This window comes from Bos taurus, chromosome 10, assembly GCF_002263795.3.
Source record: "Bos taurus isolate L1 Dominette 01449 registration number 42190680 breed Hereford chromosome 10, ARS-UCD2.0, whole genome shotgun sequence".
Classification (NCBI taxonomy): domain Eukaryota; kingdom Metazoa; phylum Chordata; class Mammalia; order Artiodactyla; family Bovidae; genus Bos; species Bos taurus.
In genome coordinates, this window is record NC_037337.1 from 53,707,341 (window position 1) to 53,721,517 (window position 14,177).

Consider the following 14,177-nt stretch of genomic DNA (forward strand, 5'->3'; position numbering starts at 1 on the left):
AGCCTGGTGGGCTGCAGTCCATGGGGTCGCTGAAGAGTCGGACATGACTGACTTCACTTTCACTTTTCACTTTCATGCGTTGGAGAAGGAAATGGCAACCCACTCCAGTGTTCTTGCCTGGAGAATCCCAGGGATGGGGTAGCCTGGTGGGCTGCCATCTATGGGGTCGCACAGAGTCGGACACGACTGAAGCGACTTAGCAGCAGCAGCAGGAAGAGTTTTAAGTCAATGGTTTAAATTGTAAAAGAATTACATAGTTGTTTTTGTTGTTCAGTCACCCAGTTGTGTCTGACTCTTTGTGACCCCATAGTTTGTAACATGCCAGCCTCTTTGTCCCTCACCATGTCCCAGAGTTTGCCCAGGTTTGTGTCCATTGCATTAGTGATGCTATCCAGCCATCTCATCCTCTGATTCCTGTTTCTCCTTCTGCCCTCAATCTTTCCCAGCTGAACTGTGGTGCTGAATAAGACTCTTCAGAGTCCCTTGGACTGCAAGGAAATCAAACCAGTCAAACCTAAAGGAAATCAGTCTTGAATATTCATTAGGAGGACTGATGTGAGCTGAAGCTCCAATACTTTGGCCACCTGATGCGAAAAACTGACTCATTGGAAAAGACCCTGATGGTAGGAAAGATTGAAGGCAGGAGGAGAAAGGGACAACAGAGGATGAGATGGTTGAATGATATCACCAACTCGATGGACATGAGTTTGAGCAAGCTCCGGGAGTTGGTGATGGGCAGGGAAGCCTGGTGCTGCAGTCCATGGGTGGCAAAGAGTCAGACATGACTTAGTGACTGAACTGAATGGATGAATATGCAGTGGAGGTAAGAAATATTCAAGGGATAAGAACTTGTGAACAGTATGCCTGAAGAACAATGGAAGGAGGTCCACAATACTGTACAGGAGGCAGTGAACAAAACCATCCCAAAGAAAAAGAAAAGCAAGAAGACAAAGTGGTTATCTGAGGAGGCCTAACAAATAGCTAAAGAAAGAAGTGGAAAGCAAGGGAGAAAGGGAAAGGAATATCCAACTAAACGCAGATTTCCAAAGAACAGCACAGAGAGACAAGAAGGTCTTCTTCAATGAACAGAGTATAAAACTAGAAGAAAACAACAGAAGGGGCAAGATTGGAGATCTCTTCAGGAAAACTGGAGACATCAAGGGACCCTGTGCCCGAAGATGGGCACAATAAAGGACATAAATGGTAAAGACCTAGTAGATGCTGAAGAGATCAAGAAGAGAAGGAAAGAATACCCAACAGAACTGTATAAAAAAGATCCAGATGAACCAAATGATTGCAATGGTGTGGTCAGCAACCCAGAGCCAGACATTCTGGAGAATGAAGTCAAGTGGGGCTTAGGAAGCACTGCTGTTAATAAAGCTAGTGGATGTGACCAAATTCCAGTAGAACTATTCAAAACCCTAAAGGATGATGCCATCAAGATGTTGCATTCAATATGTCAGTAAATCTGGAAGACCAAGCAGTGTCCACAGGACTGGAAAAGGTCAATCCTCATCTCAATTCCCAAGAAGGATACTACTAAAGAATGTGATAACCATCAGACAGTTGCACTCATCTCCCATGCTAGTAAGGTCATGCTTAAAATCTTGCATGCTAGGCTTCAGCATATGTGAACCAAGAACTTCCAGATGTCCAAGCTGGGTTTAGAAAAGAAAGAGTAACCAGAGATCAAATTGCCAATATTTGCTGGATCATAGACAAAGCTAGGGAATTCCATAAAAATATCTACTCTGTTTCATTGGCTAGGCCAAAGCCTTTGACTGTGTGGATCACTAACAAACTATGGAAAGCTCTTAAGAGAAGTGGGAATACCAGACCATCTTACCTGTCTCCTGAGAAACCTGTATGCAGGTCAAGAAGCAACAGTTAAACCCTGTATGAAACAACTGATTGGTTCAAGACTGAAAAAGGAGTACAGCAGGGCTGTCTGCTGTCACCCTGTTTGTTTAATCTATATGCTGAGCACATCATGAAAAATGTCAGGCTGGATGAGTTACAAGCTGGAATCAAGACAGGTGGGAGAAACATCAACAACCTCAGATATGTGGATGATACCACTTAATGGCAGAAAGTGAAGAGGAACTAAAGAGCCTCTTGATGAGGGTGAAGGAAGAGAGTGAGAGCTGGCTTAAAACTAATATTAAAGAAACAAAGATCATGGCATCTGGCCCCATTACTTCATGGCAAATAGAGGTGGAAAAGGTGGAAGTAGTGACAGATTTCCTCTTGTTGGTCTCTAAATCACTGCAGATGGTGAATGCAGCCATGAGATCAGAAGACGTCTGCTTCTTGGCAGGAAAGCTATGACAAACCTAGACAGTATGTTGAAAAGCAGAGACATTACTCTCTAACAAAGATCTGTATAGTCAAGGCTATGATCTTCCCAGTGGTCACATACAGTTGTGAGAGCTAGATCATAAAGAAAGCAGAGTGCCCAAGAATTGATACTTTCAAACTGTGGTGCTGGGCAATACTCTTGAGAGTCCCTTGGAGAGCAAGGAGATCAAACAAATCAATCTTAAGGGAAATCAACCCTGAAAACTTATTACAAGAACTGATGCTGAAGTTGAAACTCCAGTATTTTGGTCATCTGATATGAACAGTTGACTCATTGGAAAAGTCCCTGAATGGGACTTTCTTTGGGATGGTTTTGTTCACTGCCTCTTGAACAGTATTGTGGACCTCCTTCCATTGTTCTTCAGGCATACTGTTCACAAGTTCTTATCCCTTGAATATTTCTTACCTCCACTGCATATTCATCCGTTCAGTTCAGTCGCTAAGTCATGTCTGACTCTTTGCCACCCATGGACTGCAGCACCAGGCTTCCCTGTCCATCACCAACTCCCGGAGCTTGCTCAAACTCATGTCCATCGAGTTGGTGATATCATTCAACCATCTCATCCTCTGTTGTCCCTTTCTCCTCCTGCCTTCAATCTTTCCTACTATCAGGGTCTTTTCCAATGAGTCAGTTTTTCGCATCAGGTGGCCAAAGTATTGGAGCTTCAGCTCAGCATCAGTCCTCCTAATGAATATTCAAGACTGATTTCCTTTAGGTTTGACTGGTTTGATTTCCTTGCAGTCCAAGGGACTCTGAAGAGTCTTATTCAGCACCACAGTTCAAAAGCATCAATATTCATATTCAGAGGGGATTTAATTTAAGTCATACCTGACTCGCCTAGTGGTTTCCCAAGCTTTCTTTAGTTTAAGCCTGAATTTTGCTATGAGAAACTGATGATCTGAGCCACAGTCAGCTCCAGTCTTATTTTTGCTGACTGTATACAGTTTGTCTAATTTGGCTACAAAGAATGTAATAGATTTTATTTCGGTATTGGCTATTTGCTGATGTCTATGTGTAAAGTCATTTCTTGCCTTTGCCCTGCTTCATTTTGTTCTCCAAGGCTAAACTTGCCTGTTATTCCAAGTATCTTTTGACTTCCTACTTTTGCATTCCAGTCCCCAGTGATGAGTAGAACTTCTTTTTTTGGTATTAGTTCTAGGAGGTCTTCTAGGTCTTCATAGAACTGATCAACTTTTTTGGCATTGGTGATAGGAGCATAGACTTGGATTACTGTGGTGTTGAATAACTTGCCTTGGAAATGAACTGAGATCATTCTGTCATTTTTGAGGTTGCACCCAAGTACTGCATTTCAGACTCCATTATTGATTATGAGGGCTACTTCATTTCTTCTAAGGGATTCTTGCCCACAGTAGTAGGTATAATGGTCATCTGAATTAAATTCGCCCATTCCCATCCATTTTGGTTCACTGATTCAAAAGATGTCAGTGTTTATTCTTACCATCTCTTGCTTGACCATGTTCAGTTTACCTTGATTCGTGGAGCTAACATTCCAGGTTCCTATGCAATACTGTTCTTTGTAGTGTCAAATTTTACTTTAACCACCAGACATCCACAACTGAGCATCATTTCCACTTTGGCCAACTCACTTCATTCCCTCTGGAGCTATTAGTAGTTCTCCTCTGCTCTTCTCCAGTAGCATATGGGACACCTTCAGACCTGGAGGACTCATCTTTTGGTGTCATATCTTTTGTCCTTTTATACAGTTCATGAAGTTCTCATGGCACATATACTGGAGTGGGTCCCTCTTCCAGTGGATCACGTTTTGGCAGAACTCTCCACTGTGACCCGTCTGTCTTGGGTGGCTCTACATGTCATGGATCATAGCTTCATCAAGTTATGCAAGCCTATTTGCCATGACAAGGCAGTGATCCGTGAAGGGGGAATTACCTAGGTGGCCTGTTAAGGAATATAGATTTCTGGGCCCTACCTCTAGACATTGTGGTTTATTGGTCTGAATTGGACTCAGCATTTTGACAAGCATTTCTGGTTTTTCTAATGCAAGTCTTCCCTGGATTGCCCTCTTTGTAAAACTGCCTTAGAGAAATTCTAAAACTGAAAATTATGTAGAATAAATTATCTTGTTGAAAGAAAAAGGTTCATATGTGAAAGTATTCTACCTTAGAACTAGTTTATATGACACCTTGATTTTACTCACTAGAAACTAAAGTTCCCCTTCAAATATATGAGCATTCTAGATTTCAAGATGTAATTGCTGAAGCTTTCAAGATGTAACCGATGCTTCTTTATTTTGTCCCTATATATTTTCTAGCACCTTGAGTCTTGGGAATGGCAGATTAACTGTACTCAGTGTCCAGTTCCAACCAGATATTACAAAATATAGTATATCACTTGATAATTAAGCATATACATTGTGGCATGTAAAACTACGTTTCCTTTCTATACTCTTTATGACATGGATATGAATAATTGTTTATTTAATTTAAATATTATTAGATATTTACATATGAAAAGGTACATTATAAGGAAAAACTATTAGATCAATATCCAAGTCCTGCTTTTAAGATTTTTCTTTTCTTTCTTTAAAAATTTTTTTAAATTTATTAAGATCATAGATATTTATTGTTTGAATTTTTTAGAGTATGTATATGCAGGGTAAACTTCTGGCAAAAATTTTTCCAGATATATTGCCAAGCACAGTTTTATATGATCTTACCTTAGTTGTAAGGTAACAAAGAACCGTATTTTGGTTTCTATTTTTTAAAGTGATAAATAAGGTTTCTGCTTTTTTCTCTTGCAGTACTGTTGTCCAGACATGATAAATAACGTCTTGGGGCTGGCTAAAACAGAAATTTCAAGTACAGCAAATAAAAATAAAACTATTGATTCAGAAAAAGGAAAACTGATTATGTTAGTTAATGACTTTTATTATGGGAAACATGAAGGAGATGTCCAGGAAGAACAGAAGACTTACACAACCTTTAAATGTTTCAGTTGCTTGAAAATTCTTAAAAATAATATTAGGTATGTAAGCATTTATTTTTATTTCTATTTGAAAATTGGAATGCTACAGGTTGTATCTTTATCTTGCATTTTTAATGTTATTCTAGATAAGTAATTTTAACACTTTGAGCTAAGCACAAAGGCAAATTCTTTTGTTGAAAAGCTTTTGTTCTTTCTTAGATATTAGACTTGACTCTTAGATCCAGTTAGTTGTGTTTCTTTAAAATAGCTTAAAAAGGACAAACTATATTTCCAAAAAAATTAATTTATTTTCCCTGTATTATCAGTGATCTAGGAATTTTCATGAGATAATTTTCCTAGTTAGCTGCCTTTGAATTTTACTTTTTTCATATCACAAGAAGAACTACTTACTGATATTTTGTCCAGTTTGACTTCTTATATACTCATGCTCAAATCTTGCAATTTATAATTTTTAGAACATTTATCTTATAGTGATCTTGGGAGAAGTACAAGTTCTAGGAAATATGACTGCTTTGATTTTAAATTTAAGCCCTTTAAGAATTAGAGATTTAATTTCAGTGGAATTTTGAAATTTGTACTCATAAATACTTGACATTTTAGGAATTTATGCTTTGTAATCTTTGAATTACATGGGATATTAGTAACTGTCATCCCATAAATAAGTTAGTTACAAGATTAAAAAGACATATTGATTGATATTTTTCATTGGTTACACAGCTTGACTTTTATATTTGGTAAGGTTTTTTAACATCATTTTATTATAAAAATTTTCAGCATTCAGCAAATTTAAAAATATTTTATAATGGATACAACTGTATACTTATCATCTTGATTCTACTGTTAACATTTAACTGTACTTGTTTTATTGTGTATCTAGTCATCCTTCCTTCAAACTATTTGGGGTTTTTTTATATGTTTCGAAGTAAGTTGCAGATGTCTGTGTATTTCTTCAGGTGAGATGTGTGTGTACAAAGATAAAAAGGCATACGTTTTTTGTTTATGCCTCATGACTATTATTATATAAGCATTCTTAGGCACCTATAGGTTACTTCTAGATCCAGTATTTATTTTATTTTCCTGTGAGTTCTTAAGGTCTGAAAAGAAGCATATAGAAAAACCCTGAAATAAACTGTGATAAACTCCTGTGATAATAATTTTTTATGATAGTGCTTTATAGTTTTAGAAATTCTTTTACATATATTATTTCATGTGAGTTGTCACATTTATCTCCTTTCATCAAATTTTAACAGCCATTAATAGCTAATGGTCCCAGTAAGTTTAACAGAATGAGCATTGTACTTTGTGATATAATACTGAAGTAGTCCCCTGGAGCAGGAAATGGCAACCTGCTTCAGTATTCTTGCCTGGAAAATTGCACGGACTGAGGAGCCCAGTGGGCTATATATATAGTCCATGGGGTTGCAAAGAGTCAGACACTGAGCGTGCACACACATTGAAACAATATTACAATAGAACTTGGCCTCCTACTTTTATATTTTTACCACTTTAATAGTAAAACATACCAGAAGAATCATGTTAATATAAAATGCATAGAAATATGGTTTCCTGGCTTAGTTCTTTGTTATACTTAAATGTTATATATATGATATTAGAATATATTTCAGTAGTTGTTTTTTTGGATTTTCCTTTGAGATTAACACACTAATATTAAACATATGAAGGTAAATTTTCTTTTTTGTTATTATTTTAGAATACTAGTTACATATTTCTAAAGAGTCCTAATACTAGAAATTTTAAGCACACAGCATCTGGGAACATCCAGGAATTGAATGTTTTTGAAATACTGATTATTTAGTAAGCATAACCTTAATAGAAAACATTTTATGACCAAAGAAGTTATACGTGTTAAGTAATATTTCACCTTGACAGTAGAAACTGGGAGGGTAAATTGATGTTTGTAGAGGAATGGTAAGAAACTGATAACTGTAGATTTTTATTCTCTTCCCTGTCAGTGTATTGTGGTATGGTTTTTTCCTCCCCTACATTGAGTGTCACACAAAACATGTTTATTTTATTTTGTGAATATATTTGCAAGATGTTTGTGTTTTTTGTTTTCCTTGTTTCCATTTGTTGGTTTAAGTAGTATGTTTAAGTAGTATGAGATCCTGATGGGGGCTCATGTTGAGAGAAAGCATGCTCATTAAGAGATTATATTATATAGATACACTTTAATTTTGAAAATTGTAAGCTGAGAGGTTAATGGCTTATGACATTTTCTCTATAGGTAAATATTTAGCCAAGACTAGGATTTATAATAGGTGTTTGTAGAGCTGGTGTTAAAACCAAAGGAATACTAAAAGATATTTCAAAATATACCATAACCTGTACTAAAGAGTAGTGTTATGTGAGATGTGAAAAAAAAAATACTGTAACATTTATGATGATTGCTGTCCAGATGGATAATATCACTTAGTTTTCAACATTATTTCCTTTAGTGTCTCAAAGTGAGTAATTGTTAATAGTTGACCCAGTCTAAAAATTGTTATTTTGATTGAATAACTTTACTTTCAAATTCACCAAAAAGCTTCAGTAAGCTCTTTTAAATAGGTATTCCCATTTATATTGTACTCTCTGCCATTGAAGGTCATAGTTCCTGCTCATAAGAAGCCTTTTAAGGAAGCTGAAATAGCAGAATGTAAAACTGAAAAATGGACTTTGCCTACAAAGGGCTCAGTCTGCAAGTTAAAGTGAAGTCTTCGCTAACAGTAAACCAGTATCATTAAATAAAACAAAAGGTTCTTGTAATTGTAGGCATTAAAATTGCTGTTACACGCATTTAAAAACCAAGACACAAGTAAAAATGCCAGTAATTAGTCTTTTAAGCAGCTGGAGTCTATTGTATATCTTCAGAGCCTTAAAAGATTTCTCTCATGATTCTAGCTGATTTTAATGGTAGAGTTTCCTTCCTTTCAGTATTTTATTTTAAAATGTAAGTAGTATTTCTTATATGGAGAAGAAATCTGCTGTTTTATATTTAAAAAATTTTAATAATCTGAAATGATTAAAATAAATTTCTGATATTTCAAATTAATGCTAATAACTATTTTTAGACAAAGATGAAAACGTGTTTACTTAGCTACTTAATGAAAGTCATTATTTCAAGTGCACACTCTTCTAGAGGACTTTAAGGCTTTTGAAATTTTATTTTCATTAATTTATCTATAATTTTAAGATTTAGATTCAAGTACTTATTAGTGAGATTTTTGTTTTTAAATCTGAATTTTTGCACCTGTTGACAATCATTGATAGGTTTATGAACCACATGAAACATCATTTGGAACTTGAGAAGCAGAGCAGTGAAAGCTGGGAAAACCACACCACCTGCCAGCACTGCTACCGTCAGTTTCCCACACCATTTCAACTGCAGTGTCACATTGAAAGTACACACACACCCCATGAATTCTCTAGTAAGTTACAGTTTCATTTAAGTATTGCGTATTTGTTGATTTTTAACAATATAAACTCTGAAAAGAGTTTGTTACTGAACTCTGAACAAGTGTGGTAGAAAAACAAGAATAAAAAAAAAACTTTGGAATTTGAGAGTAAAGTTGAAAAAGTTAATTTTTAACTTATACAGTTTTTTAATAAAATTAGTTACTGAAATTCCATCTTAATAAATAATTCATTATGGTAAATAACTTGTGCATTACATGTGGAGGACTAAATTAGAAGGCTCAGATCATAGTTTTCAAAGTGCAATCAATGCCCTTCTTTTAAACTTGAGTAAGAAAAGTAAATACAGTGTTAGTTAAAATCACATACTTTGGATCAAGACAGCTTGGGTTCATATCCAAGCTCTGCCTCGTAATATGTGATTCTAATGTGATCTCTAGCAGGTCACTTAATATTTGAATAATGGGGATGATAGAAATACCTGCTTCATAATGTTTTGATGGGAATTGAGTGAGTTAGTCAAGTCCTTAGAACTGTGCTTGGCCACAGTAAACAACTATGGAACTGTACACCATCACCACCACTGCCAATATTACTACTAGTATTGTTGATATAGATATACAAAATGAATTGTAAATGTATGTATCTGATTTTGTTTCTTTGCCTTGAGAGGATTTTTTCTTTTAAACTGAAGTGTAATTGACATTTAACATTGTATTAGTTTCAGGTGTACAATATAGATTGAATACTTATGTGTATGTATATAATGATACAATGTCTTTTCCCCCCCCACTTTTAGCCATTTGCAAAATATGTGAATTGTCATTTGAAACAGAGCATATCCTTTTACAACATATGAAGGACAATCATAAACCTGGTGAAATGCCATATATTTGCCAGGTATATACATATTTTATTGTATATGTTGTGTTTGGTTGGTTTGTTTGTTATTTGTTTTGGTTACAAGATTTAAACCTATTAAGCCAGGCTTCCCTGATGGCTCAGATCATAAAGAATCTGCCTGTAATGTGAGAGACCTGGGTTCGATCCCTTGGTTGGGAAAATCCCCTGGAGAAGGGAATGGCTACCCACTCTAGTATTCTTGCCTGGAGAATTCCACAGACAGAGGAGCCTGGCGGGTTACAGCCCACGGGGTTGCAAAGAGTTGGACACGACTGACTTTTACTTTCAGGCCAGGCATCAGCAAATTTTTTGTATAAAGGGCACGATAGTAAATACTCAGGTTTTGATGATCATAGGTTTCTGTTGGAACAAATCAACTCTGCCATTGTAGCACAGAGGCAGTCATAGACAATAAGTAAACGAATGGATGTGACTGTGTTTCAATAGAACTTTATTTATGGACACTGAAGTTTGAATTTTATATAATTTCCTTGTGTTATGAAATATATTCTTTTATTTTTCTAACAATTTTGATAAAATTAGTTACTAAAATTAAAATCTATTTTGTAAATAACTTAGTAGAAAGTCTGTTGGCATAACTCATATATTGTTGTGTGGGGTCAGCAGAGAGTTGGAATTGACCCATAGGCCATTGTTTGCACACTCCTGTATTAGACAAAGAAAAAGCCCTGTGGCAGAAAGACAAACATAGACTTATCTTAACCTACAGGGAAGAATATAGGCATACAAAGGGGAATATGAAATGCTTTTAATTCAGAGGACCCTACCAAATGCTTTGGGACAAGTTCTTTTCCAGAATTTGGAGAAATGGGAAAGTAAGGTAAAAATAAACTGTCATTCCATAGCCTGGAGACCATTTATAATCTAAGGAAAGATGCTGTTTTATGTAGCAATTAAGAAGGAACTTTATAGGACCAGAGGTGTCAGAGTTAGATAATTCAAGTCAAGATTGGGGGTGATAAAAAATATCTGATAAAAGAGAATCTAGTTATATTTTGAGAAGTATCCTTAAGCTTTGAAAACTAACTCTTCTGTTTCAAAGATTATCTTTTGATGTTTTTATTAATAGGATTCTAGGTTATGTAGGCATTAGACAGAATTAATAGTACATAGTGTTCTTCTGAACAAATGACCTATTACTGTTACTTTGAAATTGGATATCATTATAAATTTTCAGACTAAATCAGATTTTTTTTTGTAGGTTTGCAATTATAGATCATCATCATTTTCTGATGTAGAAACTCATTTTAGAACATCTCATGAAAACACCAAGAACTTGCTATGTCCATTTTGTCTCAAAGTTATTAAAATTGCAACACCCTATATGCATCATTATATGAAGCATCAGGTGAGATCTGCTAGTTCTTATTCATTTATGTTGTTTTAGAGAAAAGATAGATTATGACTTAGAACATTGTTTAGATTTGTTCTGCAAGGGAAGCAGCATTGTTCCAAATGACATGATTAAGTTACAATTTATTCTAAGTTACTGCTGAAACTCCCACTTCTTTTCCTTGCTTCCTTTCTGATGATACTATGGTTCATACATGATAATTTTGAAAGATAGCTAGAAATACCAGGAAATCTCGAATTGAAGGAAAAAAGAGAAGATGAGTGGAGGAATATCCAAAAGAATGGGTATTTCAGAGGCTAAGAGTAGGACTGGGGAAGGTAATTATCATGAGCAGGGGAAAAGATGAGTTCGAACTGATAAAGAAAAGGTTGATAACTCATAATCGTGTTTTATTCTTTCTCTTCAAACTGTATTTCCACTTTTAGCCCCCATATTATAAGAAGACATGTTGGCATCATTGACCAGGAATGGTCTTTTATAGCTGCCCAGAAAATAGTAGTGACACTTACTGCTGATACATGAACTCTGACAGAGAACTCGATTTAGTTCTACTATGTAATTTTGGGGACCCAGTATTAGTGCTTATACCTGTGTCTTGAATTCTGATATTATGCTTACTGGTTGTGTTCCTGAAGCAGTTAAGTCATCCTTTGTTTGGGCTGAAAAGTTCAATGCAACACTGCTCCTGTTCTTTTTTTTTTTTTAATTTAAATTTATTTATTTTAAGTGGAGGTTAATTACTTTACAATATTGTATTGGTTTTGCCATATATCAACATGAATCTGCCATGGGTGTACACATGCTCCCCATCCTGAACCCCCCTCCCACCTCCCTCCCCGTACCATCCCTCTCGGTCATCCCAGTGCACCAGCCCCAAGCATCCTGTATCCTGCATCGAACCTGGACTGGCGATTCGTTTCTTATATGATATTATACATGTTTCAATGCCATTCTCCCAAATCATCCCACCCTCTCCCTCTCCCACAGAGTCCAAAAGACTGTTCTATACATCTGTGTCTCTTTTGCTGTCTCGCATGCAGGGTTATTGTTACCATCTTTCTAAATTCCATATATATGCGTTAGTATACTGTATTGGTGTCTTTCTTTCTGGCTTACTTCACTATGTATAATAGGCTCCAGTTTCATCCACCTCGTTAGAACTGATTCAAATGTATTCTTTTTAAAGGCTGAGTAATACTCCATTGTGTATATGTATCACAGCTTTTGTATCCATTCATTTGCTGATGGACATCTAGGTTGCTTCCATGTCCTGGCTATTATAAACAGCGCTGTGATGAACATTGGGGTACACGTGTCTCTTTCAATTCTGGTTTCCTCAGTGTGTATGCCCAGCAGTGGGATTGCTGGGTCATAAGGCAGTTCTATTTCCAGTTTTTTAAGGAATCTCCACACTGTTCTCCATAGTGGCTGTACTAGTTTGCATTCCCACCAACAGTATAATAGGGTTCCCTTTTCTCCACACCCTCTCCAGCATTTATTGCTTGTAGACTTTTGGATAGCAGACATTCTGACTGGCGTGAAATGGTACCTCATTGTGGTTTTGATTTGAATTTCTCTGATAATGAGTGATGTTGAGCATCTTTTCATATGTTTGTTAGCCATTTGTATGTCTTCTTTGGAGAAATGTCTATTTAGTTGTTCGGCCCATTTTTTGAGTGGGCTGTTTATTTTTCTGGAATTGAGCTGCAGGAGTTGCTTGTATATTTTTGAGATTAGTTGTTTGTCAGTTGTTTCATTTGCTATTATTTTCTCCCATTCTGAAGGCTGTCTTTTCACCTTGCTTATAGTTTCCTTTGTTGTGCCGAAGCTTTTAATTTTAATCAGGTCCCATTTGTTTATTTTTGCTTTTATTTCCAATATTCTGGGAGGTGGGTCATAGAGGATCCTGCTGTGATGTATGTCAGAGAGTGTTTTGCCTATGTTTTCCTCTAGGAGTTTTATAGTTTCTGGTCTTACATTTAGATCTTTAATCCATTTTAGGTTTATTTTGGTGTATGGTGTTAGAAAGTGTTCTAGTTTCACTCTTTTACAAGTGGTTGACCAGTTTTCTCAGCACCACTTGTTAAAGAGATTGTCTTTTCTCCATTGTATATTCTTGCCTCCTTTGTCAAAGATATGGTGTCCATAGGTGTGTGGATTTATCTATGGGCTTTCTATTTTGTTGCATTGATCTATATTTCTATCTTTGTGCCAGTACCATACTGTCTTGATGACTGTGGCTTTGTAGTAGAGCCTGAAGTCAGGCAGGTTGATTCCTCCAGTTCCATTCTTCTTTCTCAAGATAGCATTGGCTATTTGAGGTTTTTTTGTATTTCCATACAAATTTTTTATTTGTTCTAGCTCTGTGGAAAATACCATTGGTAGCTTGATAGGGATTGCATTGAATCTATAGATTGCTTTCGGTAGAAAATACTCAGTTTCACTATATTGATTCTTCCGATCCATAAGCATGGTATATTTCTCCACCTGTTAGTGTCCTCTTTGATTTCTTTCACCAGTGTTTTATAGTTTTCTATATATAGGTCTTTAGTTTCTTTAGGTAGATATATTCCTACATATTTTATTCTTTTCGTTGCAATGGTGAATGGAATTGTTTCTGATTCTGTTCTTAAATACTTGAAAGAACACTAACAGTGCTTTTGCCAAAACCAGAAGTTAGTGGATTTATTGAATCTGATCATTTTACCAACTTTTGCCACCTCGTGAATTAGCTCAATGCATTTTCTTGTTACTGATTAAACTGACATGTCAGTTTTTTCAGCATTGGTGCTCACCTTGCTTTCCACTCTAGTCATTAGATAATCATGAAATTGTCTTGTGGTTTTTCATTGGAAAAGATCATAAAAGTAGAATTTCCTATTAAATTTGGGATCACCTGTGCTGTGACTGACAAAATGTAACGTGTGTTTTGACAAAATGTGGTCCACTGAAGAAGAGAATGGCAAACCACTTGCCACAAAGTATTCTTGCCTTTATAACTCCATGAACAGTATGAAAAGTTAAAAAGATAGGACACTGAAAGATGAACTGCCCAATATGCTACTGGAGGTCAGTGGTGAAATAACTCCAGAAAGAATGAAGAGATGGAGCCAGAGCAAAAACAGCACCCAGTTGTGGATGACTGGTGATGGAAGCAAGGTC

General features: G+C 36.0%; 1 protein-coding gene across 11 annotated transcripts in view; it reads left to right on the forward strand.

The window, feature by feature from the left end:
- Nucleotides 1–14,177, forward strand: part of ZNF280D (zinc finger protein 280D) — a 129,652-nt gene that overhangs the window by 58,787 nt on the left and 56,688 nt on the right. For all 11 annotated transcript variants that reach the window (XM_010809306.4, XM_059890843.1, XM_002690858.7 and 8 more), the window contains 4 exons: nucleotides 5,139–5,362; nucleotides 8,594–8,751; nucleotides 9,537–9,637; nucleotides 10,863–11,009. In XM_010809306.4, coding sequence (XP_010807608.2) covers nucleotides 5,139–5,362; nucleotides 8,594–8,751; nucleotides 9,537–9,637; nucleotides 10,863–11,009 — 630 coding nt within the window. The remainder of the gene's footprint in view (nucleotides 1–5,138; nucleotides 5,363–8,593; nucleotides 8,752–9,536; nucleotides 9,638–10,862; nucleotides 11,010–14,177) is intronic.